At 38.2% G+C, this 24,801-nt stretch overlaps 3 protein-coding genes across 6 annotated transcripts; 1 reads left to right on the top strand and 2 right to left on the bottom strand.

Annotated features, from left to right (window-relative positions):
- Positions 1 to 115: 115 nt before the first annotated feature.
- Positions 116 to 1,685, top strand: ndufa2 (NADH:ubiquinone oxidoreductase subunit A2). The gene is made up of 3 exons (XM_006631889.3): positions 116 to 265; positions 699 to 805; positions 1,463 to 1,685. Exons 1-3 carry the CDS (start codon positions 165 to 167, stop codon positions 1,552 to 1,554), a joined length of 300 nt encoding a protein of 99 aa, XP_006631952.1. The 5' UTR covers positions 116 to 164; the 3' UTR covers positions 1,555 to 1,685.
- Positions 1,686 to 1,743: 58 nt separating this feature from the next.
- Positions 1,744 to 9,482, bottom strand: tmco6 (transmembrane and coiled-coil domains 6). The gene is made up of 14 exons (XM_006631974.3): positions 9,409 to 9,482; positions 8,736 to 8,847; positions 8,240 to 8,349; positions 7,865 to 7,974; positions 7,312 to 7,495; positions 6,918 to 7,022; positions 6,257 to 6,342; positions 5,819 to 5,935; positions 5,322 to 5,436; positions 3,920 to 4,100; positions 3,373 to 3,467; positions 3,122 to 3,289; positions 2,664 to 2,789; positions 1,744 to 2,388 (listed from the first exon to the last, which is right to left on the bottom strand). Exons 2-14 carry the CDS (start codon positions 8,824 to 8,826, stop codon positions 2,368 to 2,370), a joined length of 1,509 nt encoding a protein of 502 aa, XP_006632037.3. The 5' UTR covers positions 8,827 to 8,847; positions 9,409 to 9,482; the 3' UTR covers positions 1,744 to 2,367.
- Positions 9,483 to 11,998: 2,516 nt separating this feature from the next.
- Positions 11,999 to 23,719, bottom strand: LOC107077660 (nucleolar protein dao-5-like). 4 transcript variants are annotated; one of them, XM_069196116.1, is made up of 21 exons: positions 23,367 to 23,719; positions 22,744 to 22,799; positions 22,255 to 22,391; positions 22,008 to 22,175; positions 21,611 to 21,705; positions 21,007 to 21,198; positions 20,699 to 20,905; positions 19,860 to 20,051; positions 19,552 to 19,758; positions 18,784 to 18,984; positions 18,508 to 18,676; positions 18,179 to 18,303; positions 17,337 to 17,601; positions 16,593 to 16,687; positions 15,979 to 16,201; positions 15,551 to 15,648; positions 15,000 to 15,234; positions 13,451 to 14,029; positions 13,011 to 13,144; positions 12,760 to 12,807; positions 11,999 to 12,483 (listed from the first exon to the last, which is right to left on the bottom strand). In XM_069196116.1, the coding sequence occupies exons 1-20, from the start codon at positions 23,490 to 23,492 to the stop codon at positions 12,781 to 12,783; spliced, it is 3,531 nt and encodes a 1,176-aa protein (XP_069052217.1). In that variant the 5' UTR covers positions 23,493 to 23,719; the 3' UTR covers positions 11,999 to 12,483; positions 12,760 to 12,780. The 4 variants fall into 4 exon arrangements, with proteins under 4 accessions (XP_069052217.1, XP_069052216.1, XP_069052218.1 ...); XM_069196115.1 differs by having other exon boundaries at positions 15,551 to 15,651; positions 18,179 to 18,300; positions 23,367 to 23,718; XM_069196117.1 differs by having other exon boundaries at positions 15,551 to 15,651; positions 21,611 to 21,681; positions 23,367 to 23,718.
- Positions 23,720 to 24,801: the final 1,082 nt, after the last annotated feature.

Here is a 24,801-nt window from a genome sequence, read left to right as displayed (position 1 = left end):
CCCACGCTGATTGGTGAGTTGTTTACGCCCCTCTAAAATGTGATATGTGATTGGTTATGATGCTTTCCAATGGGATGCTCTTTAAGCACTCATTGGGTAAGGCGGTGCTCCTAAAGGAAGTGGTAGAGAGTATCGCAAATCTGTAGATTTTAAAGGTGAACATCATGGCTGCTGTTGCAAGAAGTATTGGGTCAAATCTTGCGAGAAACCTTAAAGAAATCCGCTTACATTTGTGTCAGACCTCGGCGGGTAGTCAAGGGGTCAGGTATGTATTAAGAAAGCAGGTATTGCTAGAACGACATTTTTTATCGCAATTTGATTGCTTGGAGAAGTCGTACAACTGTATTTAACAGTATAGAATGTTTTATGTTTTGCCGAAATTGTATCTCCTGTTTGCATTGGAAACAGTGCTTTTATAAACACTCAGTCTTTGAACCGCTGTCACTGGCTGCTGTTTCAACTAGGTATAGCAAATTCTCAATTTACAGGAATGTACTATATAAAAAATAAATAAATAAGTTTATTATATCTCTCATCGGGGTTGGTATTGTACATTTGGATAATATGTAAAAACGAAAAGCAGTATTTTATTTATTACCTTCTAATTCTTCCTAAATGTTTTGCAAAGTATGCTGGACAGGTCGGTTAATGGCAGACAGTGACATTTAAAAATATACGATTGTTTATTCTTTCGTTAGGGATTTCATCGAGCAGCACTATGTGACGCTGAAGAAAGCTAACCCTGAGTTTCCAATCTTAATCAGGGAGTGTTCTGGTGTTCAGCCTAAATTGTGGGCACGATACGGTGAGTCCGAGTACAGTACTTGAACAGGTGTACGGCGATCAGCGGATTAATAAACATATTTACTGAAATCCAGTTGTAAGGGAATTCAGCTGGCATTGGGCCATAACGAAGAAGGAAATTGGGAGCCATTTACTTAATTTATTCCTAAAATATACAGTTGTCATTTTGCTAGATGTACTGATTTAAACTTACATTTGGGTGGCTTTTGTTAATGGATCAAAACTGAATGATAGATGTTTGAGGACATTCAGAATTCAGCAGGAATGAAATCCAAACATCAATATAGTTCTTTGGAACCTTGGTTACTGTTTTGGATTCTTTAAATTCTGACATATTTACCAGGCATATCTACCATGCCTATTCTGTTCCTAGTGACACCACTGTTTAACAGAATATGCTGCACAGAAATTGCTGCTACACTAACATAACTAGACCTTTTTGATTCCACCTACAAATATAATCTTTGATTGTTCAGGAAGTGAAAACAACTCAAGTTAGTCTACTAAGTCGAAATTGTATTGGAACATGGAGATCTTAACATCTGGCATACACTTGGGGCATAAGGAGATGTATCACAAGTATCAAAATAAGGGTATTGCTCTGTTTTAACTCATAGGACGACCGAGCGGGGCTTGAATTGCTGCTTTTGTGTTGCAGAGTTTGGCAAAGAAAAGAGTGTAGCTCTGGACAACATGAATGCTGCCCAAGTAGCCAAGGCATTGGAGTCTGTGGTTAATGCTAAACCATGAAGAGAAGCAGAAAAGGAAGTTCTGTGCAGGTGGTGTCTGTGCCCTGTATTTTGTGGACTTTGGGTGAACGGTCTGTTTCAACCCCAATGCATTGATATGCCAGTGTACAATAAAATGTATTTAATGACAAATGAGTTTTTGCGTTTTCTTGCTTAACAAAACTATAACTTCAATAAATCACACACAAACTAAATTAGAATATTTTATTAAAATAAAACAAATACACTTCATATTATAATGCATACTAAATTAAGTGTTCCATTTGCTATTTTTCAAGGACTAGAGGATTGCAGAAGGTGGGGGGGAAGGCAGAGCCAAGGGTAATTTTTATAAAATACATTCAGGGGCATACTAAATGACCAGATTCTCTTGGGTTTATATTATAATTGAATATCTTTTAAGTTGGTAACATTTTTTGCATTTTGTGAATTTGCATTATTTGCATTTAAAGGCGCTATATAAAATAAAGTTTTTTATTATTATTATTATATTAAGGTGTCTACCTTAAACTACCATTTTATAATTCGTTTTCTATTTCATGATGACAATCTGGAAAAGTTTTTTTATAACCAGAAAATTATAAATTATATTCTCTGTAACAGGGTTTTTGATGAATGTGACTTGCAGCAGTTTGTATTTGAGTTGATTTTTTTATAACATAAAATCTTTTCCATATAAGCGTAATGGCTAAAATAGCCATATAGAAAAGAAATTTGCATTGCAAAATTAAAGTATGTTCCCTGAGAACCTTTAGCATTTATGACACAAAGCTTTCTTCTTGATACTGCCACTTAGCACAACATGGTTGGGGTGTCATTCAACAGGAGTATTTGCCTTTAAAACAGGAAAAAAATTAAACTCATTTTACTGCTCTCAAACAACAGGCATACATGATGGATATATCTCATACATGAATGTGGAAATAACTTTTCTGTAGTGCACATTTCTTAGATTTAATTCTACAACCAACATTAAAAGTCAATAAGGGATATTTTACATAAAGTTCTGTTAGTTTCCACATCTGTGGAATCAACCACGCACTCAACAACATTTTGAAATCAGTTCCTCCGCAAACTCCTTAAAACATCTGCTCAAGCAGCTGTCCTTACCAGGACCTGTGGGGAGAGATATCTATCCAGAATGAAAGTGGCCCGAATCCTTAACTCCTCCTGGCTGTTATACTGGATGGCCTCTAGCAGTGAAATCCCCTCCTGCTTCACAAGCTCACAAGCAACCTATGAACACAGTGCATGGAAAAAAAGATTTGCTGTTATGAGCTGGTGTAATACATACATGTTCAAATCTATAAATAGTAGAAAAGAGTTTTAAATCAACAGAAAAATCAGGAATAAATAAAACTCATGCCTCACTGGCTTAGTCTGGCTTTGATCATCTACGCTCTGAGGGGCAGGTGCTACCAGCCCTAGTGTGGAAATACAACTACCAGAAAGACAAAACACAATTCTGAATAGTTCCAGTATCTTCTGTCACAGCACACATATGGAGAAAATATAACAAGTTCTAATAACTTGGAAAAAAATCATCTAGGCTTTCGGTATCACATTACCTGGGAGCTGCCAGCCACCATCATGTGCAGCAGTTCTAGACTAAGATGTATAATTTCAGGATCAGCCATTCTGAGCGTTGTGTGAAGAGCTGACAGCACCCCTTTCTGGTGCAGCTGCTGGCAGTACTCCGGTCCTTTCTTAGCAGTGTTGCATAGTACACGCAGGGCCTAAATTGAAAGAGGCATAAAAACCTTAAAATGCATTACAAAAAATACTGTGCTTGAAATAACCCGATCCCCACGTTTCTTACCATAATGTTTATGCCCTTGGAGAATGGCAGCAGCTCAATCAACACAGGTACCAGGTTTAAGTATAGCAGCACTGAGCAGAATATGGCATCTTCAGCTGGACAGAATCAGCGGAACACAAAACATGTAAGGCTAATACAGATGTATCACTTCCCCAGCATACCCAAGTCAAGCACGTGAGAATACAGGGTCACTGACTGGTAGGTAAGATACTGATATAATTTAAAGATTAAAAACTCTACTTCAACAGTGGATTAATCTCATCTGAGAGAGAAACCAAATTTCTGCAGTGACTGATTTCTTATGAGCAGTTTGAACTGCCATAATCGACACCATATACCATCTTAAACTATACAAAACCTCAGTTTAAGTAAAAACAAGCAGAAACGCTCGTAGTACAAACATTTCTATTCAAAGAAGGTGACTGTGTACTCCGCTAGAGCAAGTATCACCTTACATATTCATCAGGAAATCCAAAAAGGAAACTAGGCACTATAATAACTCACTTCCAGAAAAGTTTTTCCTTCAGATATAAAAGTTGGTTGCTACCTGTAAGATTATTCATGACCCATAGGCTTTCTCGTGCAATGTATGTCCGCGTCTGCAGAAAAGCCTGAATAAAGGCACACAGCGCCACCAGCAGCCTGCTGTCCCTGATCTGCTCTCTACAAACTTCGCCTCCAGTGCCCGCTAGCAGGTTCCCAAGGCAACGGAGCAAGGGAGAAATCAGCTGCAGCATTTTCAAAAAAACAAAAAACAGTGGACTTTTTTAACGTGCAGGACTGTTGGCTTCCATGAGGGATATATGCTTCACCAGAAAGAACACAAACAGCACTTTACTGAAACTCTGAAAGTTTGTCCTGTATTTATCCTTCAAATATTAATCAAACAAAGGGTTTTGAACATCAGAGAACTCTATCAGCCATACAAAGTAATTGCCAAACTAATTAGAATAGTTTGCTGTGCAAAACATTTATTTTTAAACACATTCTGTTTGTTTTCCCACATCTCAGATTTTTTTTCAAAGAAATACCGGCTTGTTTGAATTTGCTTGATAAATATACTAAGGATGCTGCAAATGTTTTCCACTACATCTAAGGAAAGAAACACAAAAATCTGTTCTAGTACTAGGTTATGTTCAATTTTCATTAACCTACATTTAGCACATGACCTCACTTCTTTGTACTGACTCCAAGACTCAGTTCCACCTCCACACTTAGTGGAAACTGTTGTACCTGGATTTGTATTGGAGATTAAGAATGGTGTATTTTCCAGTTGTAACCCACTGAACCTGCAGTTTAATAACAATTGTTATGCTATTTAATGCTAAGCTTCCTGTTTACAGCTTTTCCACGGGATGTAAAAAACAAAATAACAACAAAAAATATTAAAAATGGAAATCAGTGTAGTAATTAAGAAAAATGTGCCGGGAAATGTATTCTTAGCATAGAGATTAATCCCAAATCCCGATTAAAAAGAGGGAAAAAAACAATGGAATGTTCCAAAAATAAATATCAAACAGATGTTTTTCAGGAATATTTAGTGTTAGATTGATGAAACCTATGGATTTTTGACAGTACTCATCATCTTCCTGGACAAAACTATCAGTGAATCAGGTTTTTTTGTAAGGATCAGGACAGGTCATCATGTCCTCTTAATCACAGTTACTGATACCCCTATTCTCTATCTATCCTAACTTGAACCTGTCACCTTAGGTCTTAGATTTCTGTTCCTTTTTCCTCAACTTTCTTTTTCTTGCCCCTCTCCCCAAACTTTCATGGTATCTTATAATTTTTCCTTCATGGACCTTATACTTTTCCCTTATAGATAAATATAGGAAATATACTATTTTCCTATAGTTAAATGTAAAATGTTCCCTAGCCACATGTAAACCTGTATGCAGAATTTCTGCTTTTAGCAGAAACAAGACAAATTGGTATCCTTGTTTTACCTGCTCAATACCTTCCTCCGAGAACTCTGATGCTACAGCACCACCCAGCGTGACCAGCAGAGAACTGCTCTTAAAGATGGCACCTTGGGCAACCAGTAAATCAACATTAACATTGCTGTAAAAATAGAAGGAGATAAAGCTTTGGTCATAATCATTTGAATTAATTTACAGCATAGACTCATTTAGAATACTGAGGTGCACTTGGTCTAAGAAATAAGCATGCCAGTCTTACTCAAATGCTACCATGACAGTAATATATTGACCATTTACTTTGATTTGCTTTATCTGGTCAATTAAATAACATCTACACCATCTACACTCTAAAACTGCATATTTTCCAAGATTGTCTAAAGCACTTAAATTTAAAAAATGTTCATTTTTAGAGACAATTTAACACAGAGCATATATAAATGAAGTGTTTACAAGGCCTGTACCTCTGATAACCCTGCACATTTAAAAAAAAAACAAAGGTACAGCTAAAATGATAAAAGACTCACCTGCTGATGAGATAGTGGAGACACCAAGCACATTCTACAGCTGTCCCAATCCCACACTCGGGATTAGACTGCAACGCTGACAGCAAATCTTGGGTCACACCAGACTGTAGGACTAATCTGGGGGGAGGAGGAAATGTATGAGCAATGTATAAGTGAATCAAATCGTAATTGAATTGTGCAAATTCTAAACTTATATACATAATACTGGTTCAGTTTTGGGTTTGTCTGATGGCCAAATTGAGAACACAGTGATTTAAGAAAACAAAAGGCATGGATCAGTGGTAAATACTAATAGAGGTGCGATCAAGGCACCTGAAGCTCAGATGAAAAGAATCAAAGAAGACCTCCTGGCATTAAACATCCTAGTGTTTCCATCAAACTGAAGGCTGTCCAAGTCACATTCCAGAAGTCATAGACTATGGAATCAATGTTGCTCACGGGATTATTTTTTCAGGAGCCTCTTTAGCTTGGAGAAGCTGGGAGAGCGCATATCCCACTGCTTCCGTGACGGCCACATGAGGACACTGAAACAAAACAAAGGCACGAGCAAACAACTTGTCTGTAAGCGTTTACAAGTGAACGACGTTGAAAAGTATGTTACAGTTTAAAAAGCAACATGATAATAACCAAATCATCTTAAAGCTTTCACAACAGTTGCATTTTAAACAAAATGCCACAAAATCCAACAGCCTATATTCTTATTGAAGTAGAAATATACCAAATTGTGATCCAAAGTAGGAAGGAAAACAGATGTATTGACTGTATATGTCAAGCCCAGTGAAGGCAGAAGAAAAAAGATGAGGTTTACCAACATCTAGCAATTTAATGAAAAAGCTGACCATGCAAGGGCTGTAAAAAAGATCCAGTCCAAATGTCATCGAACTCAATCCTTAAGACTTTATCAATTTCATTGTTAATACATAAAATAGTGCAGAGATACACTGTTATCTGACTCGGTGTAGAGTAGACACCCCTGCTCAGTCACCTCTACTCTCATCCCCAGATTTAATTGGGTGTCCTGAAATAAAGACAGTTCTGAGCTGGCCTTGCAGAGCTTACTGAATTCTGAATTACTGAAAAACCAGGTGGGACGCTGTACCTGTATACAGCTCGCCAGGGCTGGGATAATGCCCTGGGCCAGCAGCTTTTTCCGAATGTCCTCGCTCTCCGCACTCAGGTTTCCAAGGGTGTATAAACACAGCTCCTACCAAAATACAGAAAACATACGCTTAGGTTGAATGCAGTTAGAAAGAACAGAAATCAGCCATTAAAAAAATATTATTACTGTAATTCTTTGAGCTACACCTCTACTAAATACATAAATAAATTTCTACTATTACACCCACGCCCATTGTTTCTTTACCAAGTCGTTTAACTAGATGCGGATAAATGTGCATTTGCATTTTTTTAGGTAGGGTTGTGGTCTGGAGGAGATGCATTTTCTCAGTCACGGAGAAGCTGTAAACCCCAAGAGGTGAAAGGCACATACTTACTGTCAACTTGGGACTCTGACCCGCAAGGAATGTAAGGAGATATGGGGTGGCAGGTAGGCAGGCCAGGGGGACTGTGGCCTCATCAGAGTGAGATAGCTCATGCAGGCAGTAGGCTGCCTCCAGCTGGTGTACTGCATTGGATCCACTGAGCAAGCCCACCAACACATGCATACTGTTCTCCAGCCTGCAGAAGTCCAGAAGTCCACTGATTAATAGAGGGGAAGATCGGCAGCACTCCTTTCTCTAAGATGACAATTATGGCTGAATTAGTGGTTTATACCACAGAATTCAGCTCTTGTGTGGGGGCCTTGCTTTGTCTTGAAGTCCCTTTTTGACTCATAAAAGGGCTTGTGTTTCTTACTTTGAACAAATTTTGTTTTCTTTTTTTATTTAATAAAAAGAAAAAGTCAAACCTCTGTCAAATAAGCAAACAGACCAGGTCTAGATGGTTTAAAATTAAAAACAGCAGAAGCCAGTTTCTTAGCTCTGTTCAAGTGCATTTGAAATTTAAATGAAAATGACCAAAAACCAACTGGACACTGTCTTCCCTTACTTTACAAAGGTGAGCTGTGTCTTTTTGCAACGAAGAGCCCTCCTCAGAGTTCGCAGGTGATTCACTCGTTCCTCACTGCTGTGCTTGATCCCTTGGAACAGCTGCATTATCTTATAAAGATACATGGGAAAAACTCACTAGAATTGTCACCAAATTCAAATGAAAACATAACGAAAGTGTTGCTTATTGACGTCCCTATCAAGATCTACATCTTCATATCTTCATGTAGCTCCAGAGGCAGCAATCAGCTTCAACAATGGTTACTGGACAGACTACACAGAGAAAGCACCTTTGAAATGATAGATACAGTAAGACTGCCATTGTACATTATGGTTAGCTTCAGTACATCAAAGTGTCTGATCTGTAATGGCTGACCTGTTCCTTTGTCAGGAGGCCCTCTGCAGTTTCCACAAAGTCATCTTCATCTGCCTCCTGTAGCCTCCTCTTGCTGACCAGCTGCTGGTCCCTCCGAGCCTGTCTTAGGGCTTAAAACAGATAACTGTTGCCGGAACACTTTTCTCAGGAATAAGACATTAATTGCCCTACTTTAAAATTGTAGATGGTGTGAGATTCTAATTCTACTGAAATTGTATCTACCACAAACCTCCCCTGACTACTGAAATATATTTTATTGCAACCATAGTTACAACACAGCTCTTTCTGACTGGTGCACAGTTTTGTTTTTAATTTTGTAATCAAACAGACTGCTGGCACATGTACAGAAACACCTTAATTGAACTACAAACCAACCAAAGTTTTTGTTTTAGACCAAAAGACAACACTGCCACAGACCGAGGAGTACAGCGTGATTCGGTTATAGAGGAATGTGTTAAGGTACTGTAAATAGACCGCGGGTAATTTCAGGACTAACCTTTTTCGTGCTCTCTTCTACTGATTTTAAGCTCCTCCAGGTTGGTCCCTTGAGGGCGTAGTTTATGCCGGACAACATTTAACCTCCACATTTCCTATAAATTTAAAGATAGCTGAAAACAGAGACAAAATAAATATTCATTTAATCCGTTAATTCAAAGTTTATTTTATTGCATTTTCTACACTAAATTGGCGAACGTCAACGTTTGGCGTTAGAGACAGAACCATTACGTTCGGTCACTTATATTTGCAAATTGTGGCTAAAACAATTCATATTCAATACCACAAAAGATCATGATCCGTTTTTTTTATATAATATAAAACAGCAGCCAATGTTAAAATAAACACACACAGGACAGTTGTGTGTGAAACAGCGACATTCATCACTACAATCAGGCAAAACAACAATACATTCTGGAAGAGAAAGTTTTCCGTGACTCATCACTGCAAATTAAAACAATAACAGATACATTTGATACATACGAAATAGAATACGATTTTGGTGTTACTGATAACTTTTAAGGGTTCTTAGGACGTATATTAATATAAAATTTATATACGATTATTCCTACGAATGTTTTCAGGCTGCTGTGGTTAGATATTTGTGTTGACTGGTTTCCTACTACACTAAATTACACGTCGAAAAACGGGCAGATAACGACTGCTGTACTTACATTCACAGATTAAACCTAATCCTTCAAAACTAACCACAAACCCCAGTCTGCGTCGCAGGTTTATGAGCTCAAATTGAAAATACAATCTTTCAAGACGCCATCTAGCGGTGAATGAAATTATTTGCTGAATGTACCGAAATACAAATAAATGTTTGTAAGTGCCCTATTTTTATGTTTGAAAAGGGTATGTTGTCCCAGTGAGCGTCGCGATTTTAAATATATACCAAAACCTATTTTTATTCTAATATAAATAACACTACTATTCTCACATTTAAACTAGGTACTATTAAGAAAAATGTAAACGTTTATTTATAAATATTGCCGTGCTATTTACAAATCATCCATTCTGAAAAAAAGCCATCCATGTTATTTATAACCCAATGATTTTATTATTATTGAGCGGAACCAAATACACTTCTGTTTTGAAACAAATTTTTTAAAATTCCCTCAGACCATATGGTGCCTGTGGTTTGGAAATCAGTTTATCATCAAATGTGGTCGTTCTTTTTGAGCCAAAATATTTTTAAAACCCCTTAGGTACGTTGCACAACCGGCACAATTGTGTTTATCTTAAAAATAACTAGGGGAATATTAGCCAGTTTCATATGCAAACAAATTACGACTACCAGTTTAGTCAAAAAGTAAACTTTCATTCACATCTTCCAAAGAATTTAAAAAAAAAGTCAGAAAAGGGAATGACGCAAATAATAGTGTCTTGTTAAATGTTAGAAAAACGTCTTATAAATGTAAGAAATAGTGTATTATTGTATGACACAGCAGTAAGGACAGGGGTTCAATTCTTGGGGCACTACGTGAAGATTGTATTTTATCCAGGTGCTCCAGTTCCTCTCACAGCGAAAACATACTGGTAGGTTAACTAGTTTCTGGGAAAATTGGCACTGAATTGGAAGAGGTGAATGATATTATCCAAAATCCAGACAAAATGTTGGGGTACATAGCTAAAAGTATAGCATTTAAGATCAAGCCATAATGTAAGTAACATGATTAAAATCTAATTAACAATATTGAATAGAGATGACTGTACCACATTATTAGAAAAAAATAATTGCTGTTCTGGAATCAGAACAATAATGTACTACACATTATCAGGTTTGTCTCATATGACAGGTTAAAAACTTCCTTGCTTCTTCTCGCATCTGATCTCAAAAGCTAATTGGGCCTGGTCAGAACTGAGATGGAAGACCTGTCAGGAAAACCAAGTTGCTGCTGAGAAAACGGTGTTGGTAGATGTTTTCACTTTTCCCTAAGGATCAGAATTTCCCAGGCAATGGCCCAGTATGGTGACTGTAGACACTGTGCTTTAGCTGGTTCCATCCTTCAGACGATGAGTTAAACCAAGATTGTGATTATTAGGTCATTAAAGATCCTGTGGCACAGGGTAAGGTAAGAGACTTAACCTTGGTGTCCTAAAATCCACTTTGGGCTTTGCTAACCAGACCTGCCTTAATTTTCCCCTTTATTAGTTGGATGAATTAATTTCTTGTCATTTTGGCTTTGTTGTGGGTGCATAATGGTTGCGAGCATAACCCAAGGTCGTACAGCACGAAAGTACTGGATGAAGTATTTCCCCTCCCATTTGTGAAGTGCTCTGGGATCACTCGGGATGAAAAATACTGTGCAAGTGAAAATAATTGTTACTGAATTTTTTTGGTCATCAAAAGAAAAATAAATCTATTAGGAGGCCTGTGTCATGGATTCAAAATCCTCAAAGTATTGAGTAAACCGTTGAGCAGTAAAACCCAAACCACCTGAGACACAAGAGGCAACTCAGGGCTGTGTTCCCTTGTACAAGGTTGTGGGAGTCTGCAACAAACTAGACCAGAAGAAATGTCTGGACAAATCAATTCGCTAAATATAAACAAATGGGCTAGATGGGCCAAATGGATCATTTAATTTATAATATTTCCTGAAATCAGATACCAGTTATGCTGGTTTCTCATTTGTCTCCCCCCTTCCCTCTGGTGTTATAGGAGCATAAAGGCACAAACTTCCAGATTCAGAAACTTTCTTCCCACAAACTGTCAGATTACTGAATTTAACCCCTGCCACTGGCTCACACTGATGTTTTTTTTAAGTTGTACAGTATGTTATATAACATGTGGCTACAGCTGCCGTTCTGTGTTTATGTTTTTAACTGCACTTGTGGCTGTGACAATAGAACTGAACCGAGAACTGAGAATTCTTACTAAACAACATGCCCAATACAATTAGTGAATGCTATGTGTTACATATTCCTTTTAAAACAATTAAAATATTACTTTGCATCACAATGACACAGAAATTACGTAGTTGTGTCTTGATTTTTTATAATTTATATATGAGGTAAATTTGAAAATGTTCTAACTGTTGTAAAAATAAGAACTCAATGTTAAAAAAACGGCCTCCCAATTTAGCCGCCAGGCGCCTAATCTTCACTTAAATTTATTTCAATTCATCTTCAAATGTAAACCAAATTCAAAATAGATCTCCACTTAAGTGTGTATTCTCTACCTTTCTCAACTGAAATAAAAAAAAACTCAAAAAATATTCTGAAAAAATATTTATTAAAACATTTTATAAGACAGATAAGACAGATATTGAAACTGACAAATTATTTTTTTTACAATAATAGCTGCTGAGTTTATAAATGATGAATAAGGTAATGTAAAAAATAATCTTCAGTCAATGAAAATTAAGTGCTAGGCTGAAAATTGTTTAATTTTTTTTGTAAATGCATAGAGTCCCAAGTAAAATATATTTAATATTAAATATCATTGTCAATGTAAACATCTTTAGACAAACAGATTCCAGCCACTATTACACATTAAGTAAATCTTTATTTTCTATTTCATGTTGTTTAAATACATTTATAAAATCCAATATAGACACCTGACATCAGCTTTCTCAATGTAACTTACAAAACTGAAAAAAAAATCACAGAAGGCTAAAATCTTTTTCTCAATGATCTGAACAGATTTCTTTCTTAAATGAAAATGGCATTAAGAGCAGTTGTTGGATGGGATTCTCCTTTCTTTCAAATTTGTTGTTCCATGAGATGCATAAAAAGTACCTCACCTATAAAATAAAAAATAAAAATAAAAGTATTTTATATAAAAGTCTGCACAAGCATATGTTCCAAGAAATAAGGTGTTGTCATCATTTCAAAGTAAATATTTACAGAATAGTCAATACCTTGTCAGTAACAGATGGATGTAAAAGCATAAAACTACATGAACATATAAGAACTACAAAAAAGAGACTCAAGTGTGAAAGTGTCTCAATCTCAACACCTTCTTCTGCAAGAGCTCCTATCAGAATTTCAGGATTTGGCTTTTATATAGAGTCACTCACCAGCATTTCACTTCGAATGAGCTATTTGTTTTTCGAAGACTTCTTTTTCTGAAAGCAAAAAAAAAAGTTGCTTTATTCACCAGTACAAAACAAAACTCCATTTTGCACTTCTAAGTCCTACAGATAACACTAGAAGTACCGAACAGCTGTAGAAAATGTAGCAGTACCAAAAAAAAGGACAAGATTATAGATATAGTTGTGAAAATAAAAGCACACATGGGACTACATTGCACATTGAAACCAGTGGTTACCTTGTCCGACACAGCACTGATCAGTGCCGGGCTGGTTCCCATGGAGGATGGCGTGTCAAAAGGAATCCCTTGAGAAGGGCGGAAAGGGGTCTTCTTGATTTTTGTCTTCCTTTTGCCTTTCAATTTACTTTTACCTGTACGGTAAATAATAATAATAATAATAATTAAAAAAAAAACAGAATAACGAGAAACATGTCATATCTAAGAATGTACTTAATGTTGATTTCCCCTGAAGTAAATTTCCAATATATTTGAGGTTAAAGCCTTTGGAAGTATTTGATAGACGTATCCTCTTCCAAAAAAACCCCACAAAATTCCCATAATACCAATCAGTTAGTGGAGAGCTTTTAATGATGGACTCCTTATTAATCTTCCCCCAGCTGGCTAGAAATACATTACAGTATGTCTGTCTTTCTTTGGATACTTGTGCTAAGACTTACTTTTTTTATTTTCCTTTCTCTTCTCCTTGTCTGCCCTCGGGCTTGATTTCGTGATGATAGGCACCACGGGGCCGCCGTTCTCACTGGCCGTTTTCAGTTTTTTCTCCTTCTTCTCTTTTTTGTCTTTCTTCTTCTTCTTCTTTTTGGCCACGGGGTCCTTGTCCGGCGTAGCTGCTCCCACATCGGCTGCTGCTTTCCTCTTTTCCACTACCCTTCGCTGCTCCTCCTCCTCCTCCTCCTCCGAAGACGCACTCCTAGGCCGCTCTGACAAAAGCACTTTCTTTCTCTCCTGGGCCTTGGAGGCGGTGGTCACCAGCGTGTCCTCTGCGTTGCTCTCGGACGAGGACGAATGGTGGTCCACGAGCGACAGGAGGTCCTCGATGGTCGCGGGTGGCTCAGTCTTCTTGGCTTTGCTCGCCGAAGGCTTGGGGGCTTTCTGTTTTGGTGTCTGTTTCGCTTTTTGCCCAGATGCATTAGACATGGCCTTCTCTTTCTCCTTTTTCTTCTGCGTCTCTGCAGCCCCCGTCACAGTGCTGACGGCAGGCTCTTGGAAGGAGGCCATTACTGAGATGTCACTGTCTGTGAACGACCAACAGTTCAGAATTAATTTCACATATCCATCCGCTTGAATGACTTTTTCTGTGTAAATAGTTGACCACCCCAATAAAGCCCCAAGGTTTCAAATGAAAAACAAAAGACAGGAAAGAAAGGTCATGGATGTACAAAAACACAGTTTTCAAAGGGAAACCAAGCACCTTTCTAACTGTTATAGTCACTATAGTTTTGCATTTCAGACCACATTAGATGTTCTCCTACTCCAGCCTGCACTCATTTCTTTGATGCAGTTAATGAGGGTTAAGGTATTATATTATAGCTCATTAAGTACAGGAAACATATTCACAGAGGTGGTGTAAGAGTAGTTTGAAGTCAAGAGCTTGATGTCTTGTCTGCAAATCCTTTTAATGCAATTATACCTCTTTCTTGCAGAAAGTCTCCTGTCTATAGAAAATTCACTTCATATTTAATTGCATATATACAGTATCAACACTTAATTAGCGTCTACTATAGATTGAACACTTTCCATGTTCAAGCAAACATTTTGCTTCAGAATGGCTACTTATTTTTTATTAAGTTCAATTTCAATATGGGCGGAGCGGTGGCTCTGTGGCTAAGGATATGTGCCTGTGACTGGAAGGTTGCCGGTTCAAATCCCGTGGCCGGCAGAGGAATCCTACTCTGTTGGGCCCCTGAGCAAGTCCCTTAACCCTAACTGCTCCAGGGGCGCTGTACAATGGCAGACCCTGCGCTCTGACCCCAAGCTTCTCCCTGTCTGTGTGTCTGTGTCTCCATGGAGAAAAGCTGGGGTATGCGAAAAGACAAATTCCTAATGCAAGAAACTGTATAGGGCTAATAAAGAAACATTACATATCGGATTGTAATTACAGCAATCACCTTGGCTTGGAGTTTGCTAAATCTTGGTCAGTAAAGTTACTGAAGTTCGATTTTGTAATAGCAAATGCCCTTTCTCTTTGTTTGCCATTTAAAGTACCTGTGAGTGTTCTTGCCAGTAGTTTCCACTTCTCCACATCAGGGCCACTGCTGTCGGAGTCAGACTCATTGTTTGGCGGGACTGGCGCCGCCAGTGGGGAAGGCTTCTTCGTGCCCTTGGTCGCAGTAGCAGTTTTCTTATGCCCTGCTTTTGCTGCCGGATTTCTTGACAGAGAGGATTTCAGTGTCAGCTTGCTTTGTACAGAAGGTTGGACAGTAGCTTGCGTCAAAACGGGCTAGAAATCAACAGACAAATAAATTTCAGTTAACAATAAAAAGCTATAACTTGTCAATATGGATTGCTGAGGATCTTGGGAATTTACTGTCCATGTTGAGTTGGAATTCAATACCTAAACCACAAGGAATACTACCATTGTATACTCTGTGATAAAACTGTGACTATGACTATTCTGTCTTTAAAAATGTTTCAGTTTGGCTCAAATTTTGAGATTTCATAAGATCAGGTTTTTAAAACTTCACACTCTCAGGTAAGAGTACAAAAGTCTTTCCATAAGTATTAACAGATTCTGTCTAATTTCAGTTTGCCTTCACCTGTTCCTCGTCGTCACTGGAGTCCTCTGAACTGCTGTCGCTCTTGGATGTATTTTTCTTTTTGGGAACGGCATGGGAAGATATCTTCTTTGGAGTAGCTACTAAACCAACAGAAAAGCACATTCTTAAGTTAGGACAGATCATCCAGACAGTACAATGACAGAAGAATGATTCTATTCTTTTTTTGTGAGCAGAAAAAACAGAGATCAAGTACATATAATCCATGTCCTTTATGCATTTGATTCTGTTTTTAAAGAAAGGTTTTCAATACATTTTGGGGTTGTTAAAGTATCTTGTACAGTATTTGATCAGATCCAGTATTATTTCATACATCACATTTATTAACCCAATTGTGTACTGCAGTATACCTGATCATTTCTTGTAGAGTCATCACTCACACATTTATCTCCTCTCTGTGTTTACAATACCTTTGGGCATCTTCGCTGGAGGCTGCCGGTGTTCAAGGTCAGTGCTGCTGTCCGTGGTGCTGTCCTCACTCTTTGCTTTGGCTGAAGCAGGTGGGTCAGGATCTTTACTCTTACTCTCTTCTGCAGTGCCTGCTTTCTTTGTCTTCGCTTGTGTTGCAGGACGTTTTAACAAAGTCGATTTTGCCACAGGATTAACAGCCAAAGGATACGAGGCTAGAAGAGACTAATATATATGTTTTAGTTAGAAGCAAATCCAAAACAAAGTTCCACAGAAAGTGTGAACCTTATATGCAACTCATTTTTATCAGATTATAACAGGTTTCACACAATAACAGTCAAATCTCATGAACTGTTACAGAGCGCTAGTAAGGATTAGCAGATTTTGCAAAGCCAATGAGTACATGTGATTAAAATTGTATTGATACCGCTTCATGTATGATACTGACGAACTGACACCAGAGACGATTTTCTAGCCTATTAGAGCTGCTGCAGCACTGTATTTTTTGACTGCTTGCACAACAGACAGAGAAGTGTCATATATGAGCATATGCTTGTACATGTTTCCAATACTAAGGATATATTTAATTCAAATTAATTTAATGTGACCTGCTTACCTGCGAAGGCTCGTCTTCACTGGAACTGCTGTCACTTTCAGCTGAAGGCTTCACTGGAAGAGCATGAGATGTGGCTGACTGCTTTGGAGTTATCGCTAAATAAACAAAGCCAAAATTCAATGCTGAGCTTCAGACATTTTGTTCTATACATAGAAGAAGGATGATCAAATTTGCTAATCTAAACTAATATCAGTGAAGATACTGAGGGGAAAATCTCAAAATGAATTGGAAATGGATTTATATTAAATAATCATAGGTGGATATAGTAAGTCTTGCTAGATAAAACTGTAACTATGAATTTGATGTCATAATTCAGGTAACTATGAAAAAATCCTAATGTGTAGAGTCATTTAACTTAGGTGTTTTAAACTTAGTATAAGCAAGCATAAGCAGTCATTAAGGGCTGCAAAGGAACAAGTATAGGTTTTTTCCATTCTGAAAAGTGAAGAAAGGAAACATAACGTTTCGGCTGTGGAGCCTTCTTCGGGTGTGATGCTAGATCACAAGACAAAAAGCGCTGATCAGCTCCTCATGTTGTCACGTTAGCATTAACAGACGATACAACAAGTATGATATGATAAAGAGGCAAATGCACTGCTTTAAAAACCTATGGCAAATATTGGGAACCAGAATCGACTTAATTATTCATGGTAAGTAGAAACTGGAAAATCCCCTCTGACAAATGATGCCCAATGCCTCATGAACGCACAAACAAAAAATACCACTTAGAAAAGAGAAGGTTACCCTTTTTCTGGGGAGTCTTCAGTAGTGATGTCTTTACCTCATCTTCACTCTCCGATGAGTCACTGCTCACACTTTCTGAGCTCTGTTTCTGAACGGCAGACTTTGCAGTTGCCTTGAGCAGGTTTGCTGGGGCCTTCATGTCTGTGGCTTTTGAAACCTTGCCTAGGTGTGCCTTCACTGCTTCTGGCTTACCCAGAGTGCTCTTGGTGGATGTTTTCAGAGCAGTTTTGGGAACAGGAGCAGGAGTCTTCACTGCTTGTGCTTTCTGTCGTTGTAAAAAAACACACATCCCTCACTGTTGACAAATACTAGCAAACATCAGGTAATAATAATCCATGTCAAGGAGTCACTGGAAGATACAATACCACAAAATCTGAGAATTTTCCTTACAGTCTGTTGGTCGACTTCCAGCAACAATTTCATTTGCAACGTGTCACAGCACTGATTCATTAGATGTGTGGACATATGAGAACACTCAGACAATTGATGCAGCTCTTCAGGGGTAGCAGTTCAGCTACTTCTTGCTGAAAAATTCAGCTTTTGGTGGATTTATCTTCCAACCACTGCCTGTAAACCCCTCAGGCTGTCTGGACTGAAACATTGGCAAGCTCTGCAGTTACCTTCAATAGAGACGAAACCTATCAGCCATAGACCGGTCTGACCAGAGACGGAACACATCTGCTGAGCAAAATCAGCTGGATGATTCATAACACTGTGATCCCGGCTCGACAAAATTTTGTTCTTTTCCCTGACTCACTATTTTTCTGCACAGGAAAGCAAGGCAAATAGTATAAGCCAAAATTGAATTAAAATTGAGGACAATAAAATTGAGGACGGTTTACCTGGAGAGACTTCTGTGAGACATTCTGCTCTGTGTCACTGGACTCCTCACTCTCGGAGCCTGTCAGCTCTGGGTTGACAGCAGCTGGTTTTACAGCTGGTGACTTGGTCGTGGAATTCTTCACTGCTGAAGACAGATCAATAATAAAAAAATATTCCTTCAGTTTAAGTTAGTACAACACAACCAAGAACCTGACATTTGCTTGCATGGCTAGATTAGGCCGTATGATAACTTGCAGTGTGATTTCTGGTGTATTTGTAGTGGAATGGGCTCTAGCACCAACAGCAATAAAACCTCAAGTTATCTGAAAAAGTAAAGGACCATCCATACCAAGCTTCTGTTGCGTTTTGGCAGCTGGCTTCTCCTCCTCACTTTCCAAAGAAGAGTCACTGCTGCCGCTTTCTGTGCTTTTGACCTCCTTGTCCACCCAAGGTGTCTTGGGTGTGGCTTTAGCTGGGGACCCTGACGTAAAGCTGGGTACTGGAGTTCGAAAGGCTTTCTGGAAGTCAAAAGATCAGATCAGCATGGTTTACAGGTTAATACATACTGAGCTGAGCCAGAACAGACAATAGACAATGGATCTCCTTTCGGGAGATTTGCAGTTACCTGTTTGGGAGCCTCTTCCTCTGTCTCTGAGGATCCACTGTCACTCTCTGTGCTGTCAGGCTTCTTCTCCACTGCAGGTGCAAGTTTGGCCAGGCTGGAAGTTGGTTTTGTGGATTTTAAGGGGGATTTTAAAGTGGACACTTTTCCTGGAACTGGTTTCGATGAGCTTTGAGACTTAGCACTTAAGCAACCCAGAGTTTTCTGTGAAAGAATGTTACAATAAAGATCGCTAGTAATGACATCACAGGATACAGGATAGAGGAATAGATGAAAAGTCCTGACCTATTAAGTTCTTAGGTGGCAAAGAACTTCACATTTCATAAGAGACATCTTTTGTCGCCTTAATCTGTAAATCCTGAAAGGCAGTTTAGCTAATAAATACAAATAGAATTATAAAAATGATCGTTGTCTTTGGTTTGAATGGGAGTCTCATTGGTCCTGTGCCAGCCTTTGGGATGAGAACTGGTCTCTACAATAGCAAATAGAACCCTTTCATTTAAGATGATACAGTAAATGGGTGTTATTATTTAAATTATCAGTTACACACAAAATGCATCACAGAATGGATACATCTGGTTTAATATATCTCTTTGAATACAGGAGATGATTTACCAGCTCTTTATTAACACCTGAATATAACCTGAATATCTCAGTCTGTGGCTGGGTTTCTGAAAACACTTAACACACTTGGCACACTGCATTGTAAAGAAATAGATTTGAGCTTTCACTAAGGACTGTGAATGTCTACCGTCACATTCAAGGACACACCTGTGGAGCTGGGGCCTCCTGCTCACTCTCTGACGAGGACTCGCTGTCACTGCCTGAACTCTCTGGGGTCTTGGGCGTAGCTTGAGCCAGACTTGGAGCTGGACGGGCTGATTTCATTAGGCCCGGAGAAGACATTTTTCCAAGGGTACCGTCCAGCTTAGCTGGGACTCTAGACACCGAGTTAGCCTTCGAATCCCAGGCAGCTTTCTGAAAACAAAACAAAACAGTCCAGTTCACAGCTGAATTAAATAAATAAAGAAAATAGTTTTAACAGAACAAACACAGTGGAATCCTGCCATTTGACCAACCTGTCCAGGGGCTTCATCCTCGCTGTCCGAAGAACCACTGTCAGTCTCTGAGCTCTCAGGCTGCTTCGCCACAGGTGTGGCTTTGGCCTGGGTGGGAGTGGGCTTAGCAGAGAGCGTCTTACCCAGCCCAGCCTTCACTGTCTTAGCTGGTGTGGCTGATGGAGCGCTTGTCTTTGAGGTGCCCACAGCTTTCTGTAACACAGGCCAATCTTTCAGTGAACACAACGATTAACAATTATCAAATTGCTACTAAACTACTTGTAAAGCACAGCACAGAAATGCTCAGCATCTAAAATAATTTCTTTAAAAAATACCTTGAAAAAACTACATATGTGTTTTACGACTCAGATTTCGTGTAAAGGAGAAAATAGTAAAGAGATGACAAAAATGGAAACTGTTTAATATGAAAAGCCCTGACCACTTAACTTGTTAGGTAGCATAGACCTTTGCATTTCAAAAGAGATAGCTTTTGTGTGTTTTAATATGTAAATCCTGAAAGGCAGTTTACCTAATAAATACAAACAGAATGATAAAAAGGACTATCGTCTTCGAATTGGCGGGAAGTCTCATTGGCCCTGTGCCAGCCTTTGAGACGAAAACTGGTTTCTGCAATACCAAACGGAAGACTTTCATTTAAGATGATATAATAATTAGGTGTTGTTATTTAAACAATCGTTTATGTACATGAGAAAAAAGCATCACAGTTTTATATACCTCTTTGAATACACCATGAACCATCAGCTCATTAATAACACTGTAATAATTTGAAAATCTCAGTCTGAGGCCTGTTTTCTGAAAACCAAGGAAACAGACTCACTTAACACACTTTAAGAACACACCTGTGGAGGTGGGGCCTCCTGCTCACTCTCTGACGAGGACTCGCTGTCACTGCCTGAACTCTCTGGGGTCTTGGGCGTAGCTTGAGCCAGACTTGGAGCTGGACGGGCTGATTTCACTAGGCCCGGAGAAGACATTTTTCCAAGGGTACCGTCCAGCTTAGCTGGGACTCTAGACACCGAGTTAGCCTTCGAATCCCAGGCAGCTTTCTGAAAACAAAATAAAACAGTCCAGTTCACAGCTGAATTAAATAAATAAAGAAAATAGTTTTAACAGAACAAACACAGTGGAATCCTGCCATTTGACCAACCTGTGCAGGGGCTTCATCCTCGCTGTCTGAAGAACCACTGTCAGTCTCTGAGCTCTCAGGCTGCTTCCCCACAGGCGTGGCTTTGGCCTGGGTGGGAGTGGGCTTAGCAGAGAGCGTCTTACCCAGCCCAGCCTTCACTGTCTTAGCTGGTGTGGCTGATGGAGCGCTTGTCTTTGAGGTGCCCACAGCTTTCTGTAACACAGGCCAATCTTTCAGTGAGCACAACGATTTATCTTTATCAAACTGCTACTAATCTACTGTTAAGCACAGTACAGAAATGTTATAATCTAAAAGAATTTATTCAAAAATAAGCCTTAAGAAAAAAACTACATTTATTTAGCTACTTAAATCTTGTGAATAAAAATAAATATTTCAGGAAAACAGTTCCTCGAACGCAGTACATAAAAATGAATCTGTTTTTTACAACATTAACGTGGTAAAATGCATATGGAAAACTCTTCATACCAAAGGCATTGTTGGAGTCACGTTGTAATATACATATAACTTTATGTGCAAATTTGATAAGTTTGGCAAAAGACCCCCACATTCATTGAACTATTATTTGCTGTGATTAGGATATCTCCTCAACTTTAAAGGACCAGACCTGGGGCACCTTCTGAAGTTCCTCTTCTGAGTCTGTTTCCTCACTACTGCTGCTGCTTGAGTCTTTAGTGGCTTTAGAAGCAGAAAGTACAGGAGCTAAAAAGAGCAAAAAGTAATAATCCTCTAAAGAACACATTACACATTTTCACTGCTGCATTTTCAGCTTCATGAAATGTAATTAATCTTTCCAGTCTTGTGCAAAGACAACAACAGCACGTGGATCAAGCATCCAAACTCCTCAAAGGAAATACAGACACGGGCTTTGTTCACAAGTGCTTTCAAAATCAAAAGGAATACATAAAATTACAAACCACTACATATTTTTAAATCAGCAGTTTTCAAAACTTCAACCCAGTGAGCCAAGTTTCCCTTACAAATAAGGCTCCATGTCATCTTACCAGGCTTGTCTGATGCTTTTCCAGGTGGTTTCTGCTCAGCTTCACTGTCAGAAGTGTCGCTGCTTCCCGAACTCAGAGTTTTCTTTCCAGGACTGGGAGGCTTTTTTGCAGGCTTTCCAGGACTGGAAAGATTAACTTTTCCTGAAGGGTTCTTGGTAAGATTTGTTTCTATTTAAAAAAAAAAACATCAATTGTAATTGCCCAGTAAACAGTACAATACATGAAGAGACGAGAGGTCTGTCCATACCTTTAACAGGTTTCTTATCAGTTTTCTCATCTTCTGAACTCTCACTGCTGCTCACGGGATCCGATTGTCGAGGCCTCTTAACTGGTGATCCAAGGGCGCCTTCCTCCAACTTTCTCTTATTTAGGTTCTCGGGGGCTCTGGAATGAACGATATTCTTTTTGATCTGTCACAATTCCGGTTTGCCCTCAGTCATCTACAGTATGTCTTCCAACTACTTTGATTTAAAAAAAATATTGTGAAAAGCAAAATTACAGCCCCTTCCATAAAAATATTCTATAAACGCATAATGATCCTAACAAAGACCAAACTCGTATAATTTGCCAACAGCCTTGCTTCATGATTTAAATAAGGGAGGTTATTTTTCTTTTAAACGGACGTATTTTTTTACAATGATTAAAAAGTAAAACTTTGTCTAATTTGGGTGAGCACGTGTCTTTTTAAATTTCCACTGGACCACATGGGTGCATATTGAAAAAGTGCGGCACTTACTTCATCCAAGACGTGTAGATATCTTGTAGCGATGCCGACAGTACAGGACTGCCCTTCTGTAGGGAAAAAAAAACGAGATACAGTGCCAGTGATTGAAAAACAAAATTATAAACCCCTTAACGTGCACTAAAATAGAATACAGGACACGGCACCAATTAACAAAGAAGCTCATCTTAAAAATACTTAATTGTTAAAATATTTTTTTATCTTTTGAACGTGGCGATTTGTGAAGTTTGCTTAGGTTTCTCAAAACCGCCTGCGAGACATGGAGAAAACACTTTTCAAGTGTTTTGATGGTGCGAAACACCACAAAATCTCCTTAACTTCTATGGCCATATAATAAATGTCGATATAGTAGTTATACATATTAGATCTGCTAAATTTGTTACTACCATACACCAATAGTAACTAAAGAAAGACAATGTTAAAGATGATCTACAGAAATATGCAAATATTCACACGAGATCACAGAGCTTTTAGTACTAGGAAACTGCGATTCAGTGAAGTTAATAAACGTAAACCATACATCAACAATTTGAAATAAATGTATTTAATAGCTTTATTTGAGATTACTTTAAAGTATTATTGCAAGAAATCTACATATATATACTGTAACGTATTACCTGTAAAACATGTTTTTTGACTTCATTCGCAGCCTTTTTGTAACCGTTTTCACTAAGATGTTGATAAATCAAATACAACAACTCATTTTTTAACGAATCTTTGTCTTTTGAAGACATGTTGGGCATCAGTAATAACTCAAATATTAAGAAAATCTAAATAAAATTATTAAACTCTCATCATGCATTCTCGTAAAACTCCACGCATTCCACTTTCACCTTTGACCGAAAAAACTATTCCGCTCCTTTATCAGTGTGCATCCTGGGAAATGTAGTCTTGCGTATTACTAACGTTGATTATTAACGATTTAAACAAGTAAAACGTGAACTTTATGTCTTTTTTCCCAAACAAGTTCAAACTCCCAGAGCCCTGGCTGAATCAGGAAAGGCGTTAAGTGCAAATATACGAATACGTTGTCTATAACAACGTTATTTTTGCAAAACCTATTCCATACTAGGCACTCACACTCTCATGTACAGTATAAGGTAAAAACATGCCATCATTATAGTAAACTATAGATGTCTGAATTTAATTTACTTGTTGGGGAGACGTAGCGCTTCTCCCTGTAAATACGTCTTCCTTCGATAAATGTAATTTATCAAAAGTCTAACTGCAAGTGCTTAATAACGAAAAAATATACAGAAACTATACTTTAACACTTGGGAAACACTGAGAATATACGTATGTCGAACTTCACCGAATCATCACATTAACACATAACCATTCCTACACACCCTATTCGACATAAGCTCTCGACATAGTACCTTGCTTTCTATACTTTCATATGTATTACAACGCACTTATTTTACAACAAACGATTTCCTTTGACATGCAGGTAGAGGCCCAATAGGTGGCGCTAGTCAGTCACTGAAACTGACGGGAGTTACGTTTTGTGGCTTTATATACAACCAAATGCACATTTGAAAAGTACAATCTGGTAAATAATTCACTTTTAAGATAAGAGATAATAAAGGAAATAATTAAGATAATGAAAGGAAAAAAACACGTTTTTTATTCTGATTGACAATGGTTAAAAGGTTATTCACTGCGAAAAGAAAAGCTACTGTATATAACCTCTGCTTTAGTAGCATTTGTGTAAAAGGTTGACAAGTTGTCATCGGCTAATATTTGAAATGTCTGAGAAAACGTTTTTATGACTCGTGATGGCAATATTATTTGCATGTCATTCTTATAATACTTTTCAGATCATGTTAAAAGACGTGAATGAATCAGAGCCATTTGCTCTGAGAAAATTTAGATTAAATTCCAAGATAAAACGCTGTAAAAATGTTAATACAGGTGTGCACATCTACAGGCCTCAAGGTTTTTGTTTTTGCAGCTGTGCACTAACATTGCCAATTTAACATATCATTTATATTTTTGAGCTTACTTAAACCAATTCAATATTTTGATGCATTAGATGTATAAAAGTCTATA

The sequence above is a fragment of the Lepisosteus oculatus genome, chromosome 11, assembly GCF_040954835.1.
Source record: "Lepisosteus oculatus isolate fLepOcu1 chromosome 11, fLepOcu1.hap2, whole genome shotgun sequence".
NCBI lineage: Eukaryota > Metazoa > Chordata > Actinopteri > Semionotiformes > Lepisosteidae > Lepisosteus > Lepisosteus oculatus.
The sequence above is the reverse complement of the archived record's forward strand: the minus strand, read 5'-3'. Positions and strand labels throughout refer to the sequence as shown.

Excerpts from the sequence above, each read along its gene's own strand:
- LOC107077660 (XM_069196114.1), bottom strand. The coding sequence starts at position 23,492 with ATGCCCAACATGTCTTCAAAAGACAAAGATTCGTTAAAAAATGAGTTG. Across the intron at positions 22,392-22,743 it reads ATCTACACGTCTTGGATGAA|AGCCCCCGAGAACCTAAATA; the intron begins GTAAGTGCCGCA and ends CGTTCATTCCAG. Across the intron at positions 15,652-15,978 it reads TCCAGCGAAGATGCCCAAAG|TAGCTACTCCAAAGAAGATA; the intron begins GTATTGTAAACA and ends CTGTTGGTTTAG.
- ndufa2 (XM_006631889.3), top strand. The coding sequence starts at position 165 with ATGGCTGCTGTTGCAAGAAGTATTGGGTCAAATCTTGCGAGAAACCTT. Across the intron at positions 266-698 it reads GCGGGTAGTCAAGGGGTCAG|GGATTTCATCGAGCAGCACT; the intron begins GTATGTATTAAG and ends TTCTTTCGTTAG. Across the intron at positions 806-1,462 it reads TAAATTGTGGGCACGATACG|AGTTTGGCAAAGAAAAGAGT; the intron begins GTGAGTCCGAGT and ends TTTGTGTTGCAG.
- tmco6 (XM_006631974.3), bottom strand. The coding sequence starts at position 8,826 with ATGTGGAGGTTAAATGTTGTCCGGCATAAACTACGCCCTCAAGGGACC. Across the intron at positions 7,023-7,311 it reads GTCAGAGTCCCAAGTTGACA|GAGCTGTGTTTATACACCCT; the intron begins GTAAGTATGTGC and ends GTATTTTGGTAG. Across the intron at positions 3,468-3,919 it reads GGTCATGAATAATCTTACAG|CTGAAGATGCCATATTCTGC; the intron begins GTAGCAACCAAC and ends GATTCTGTCCAG.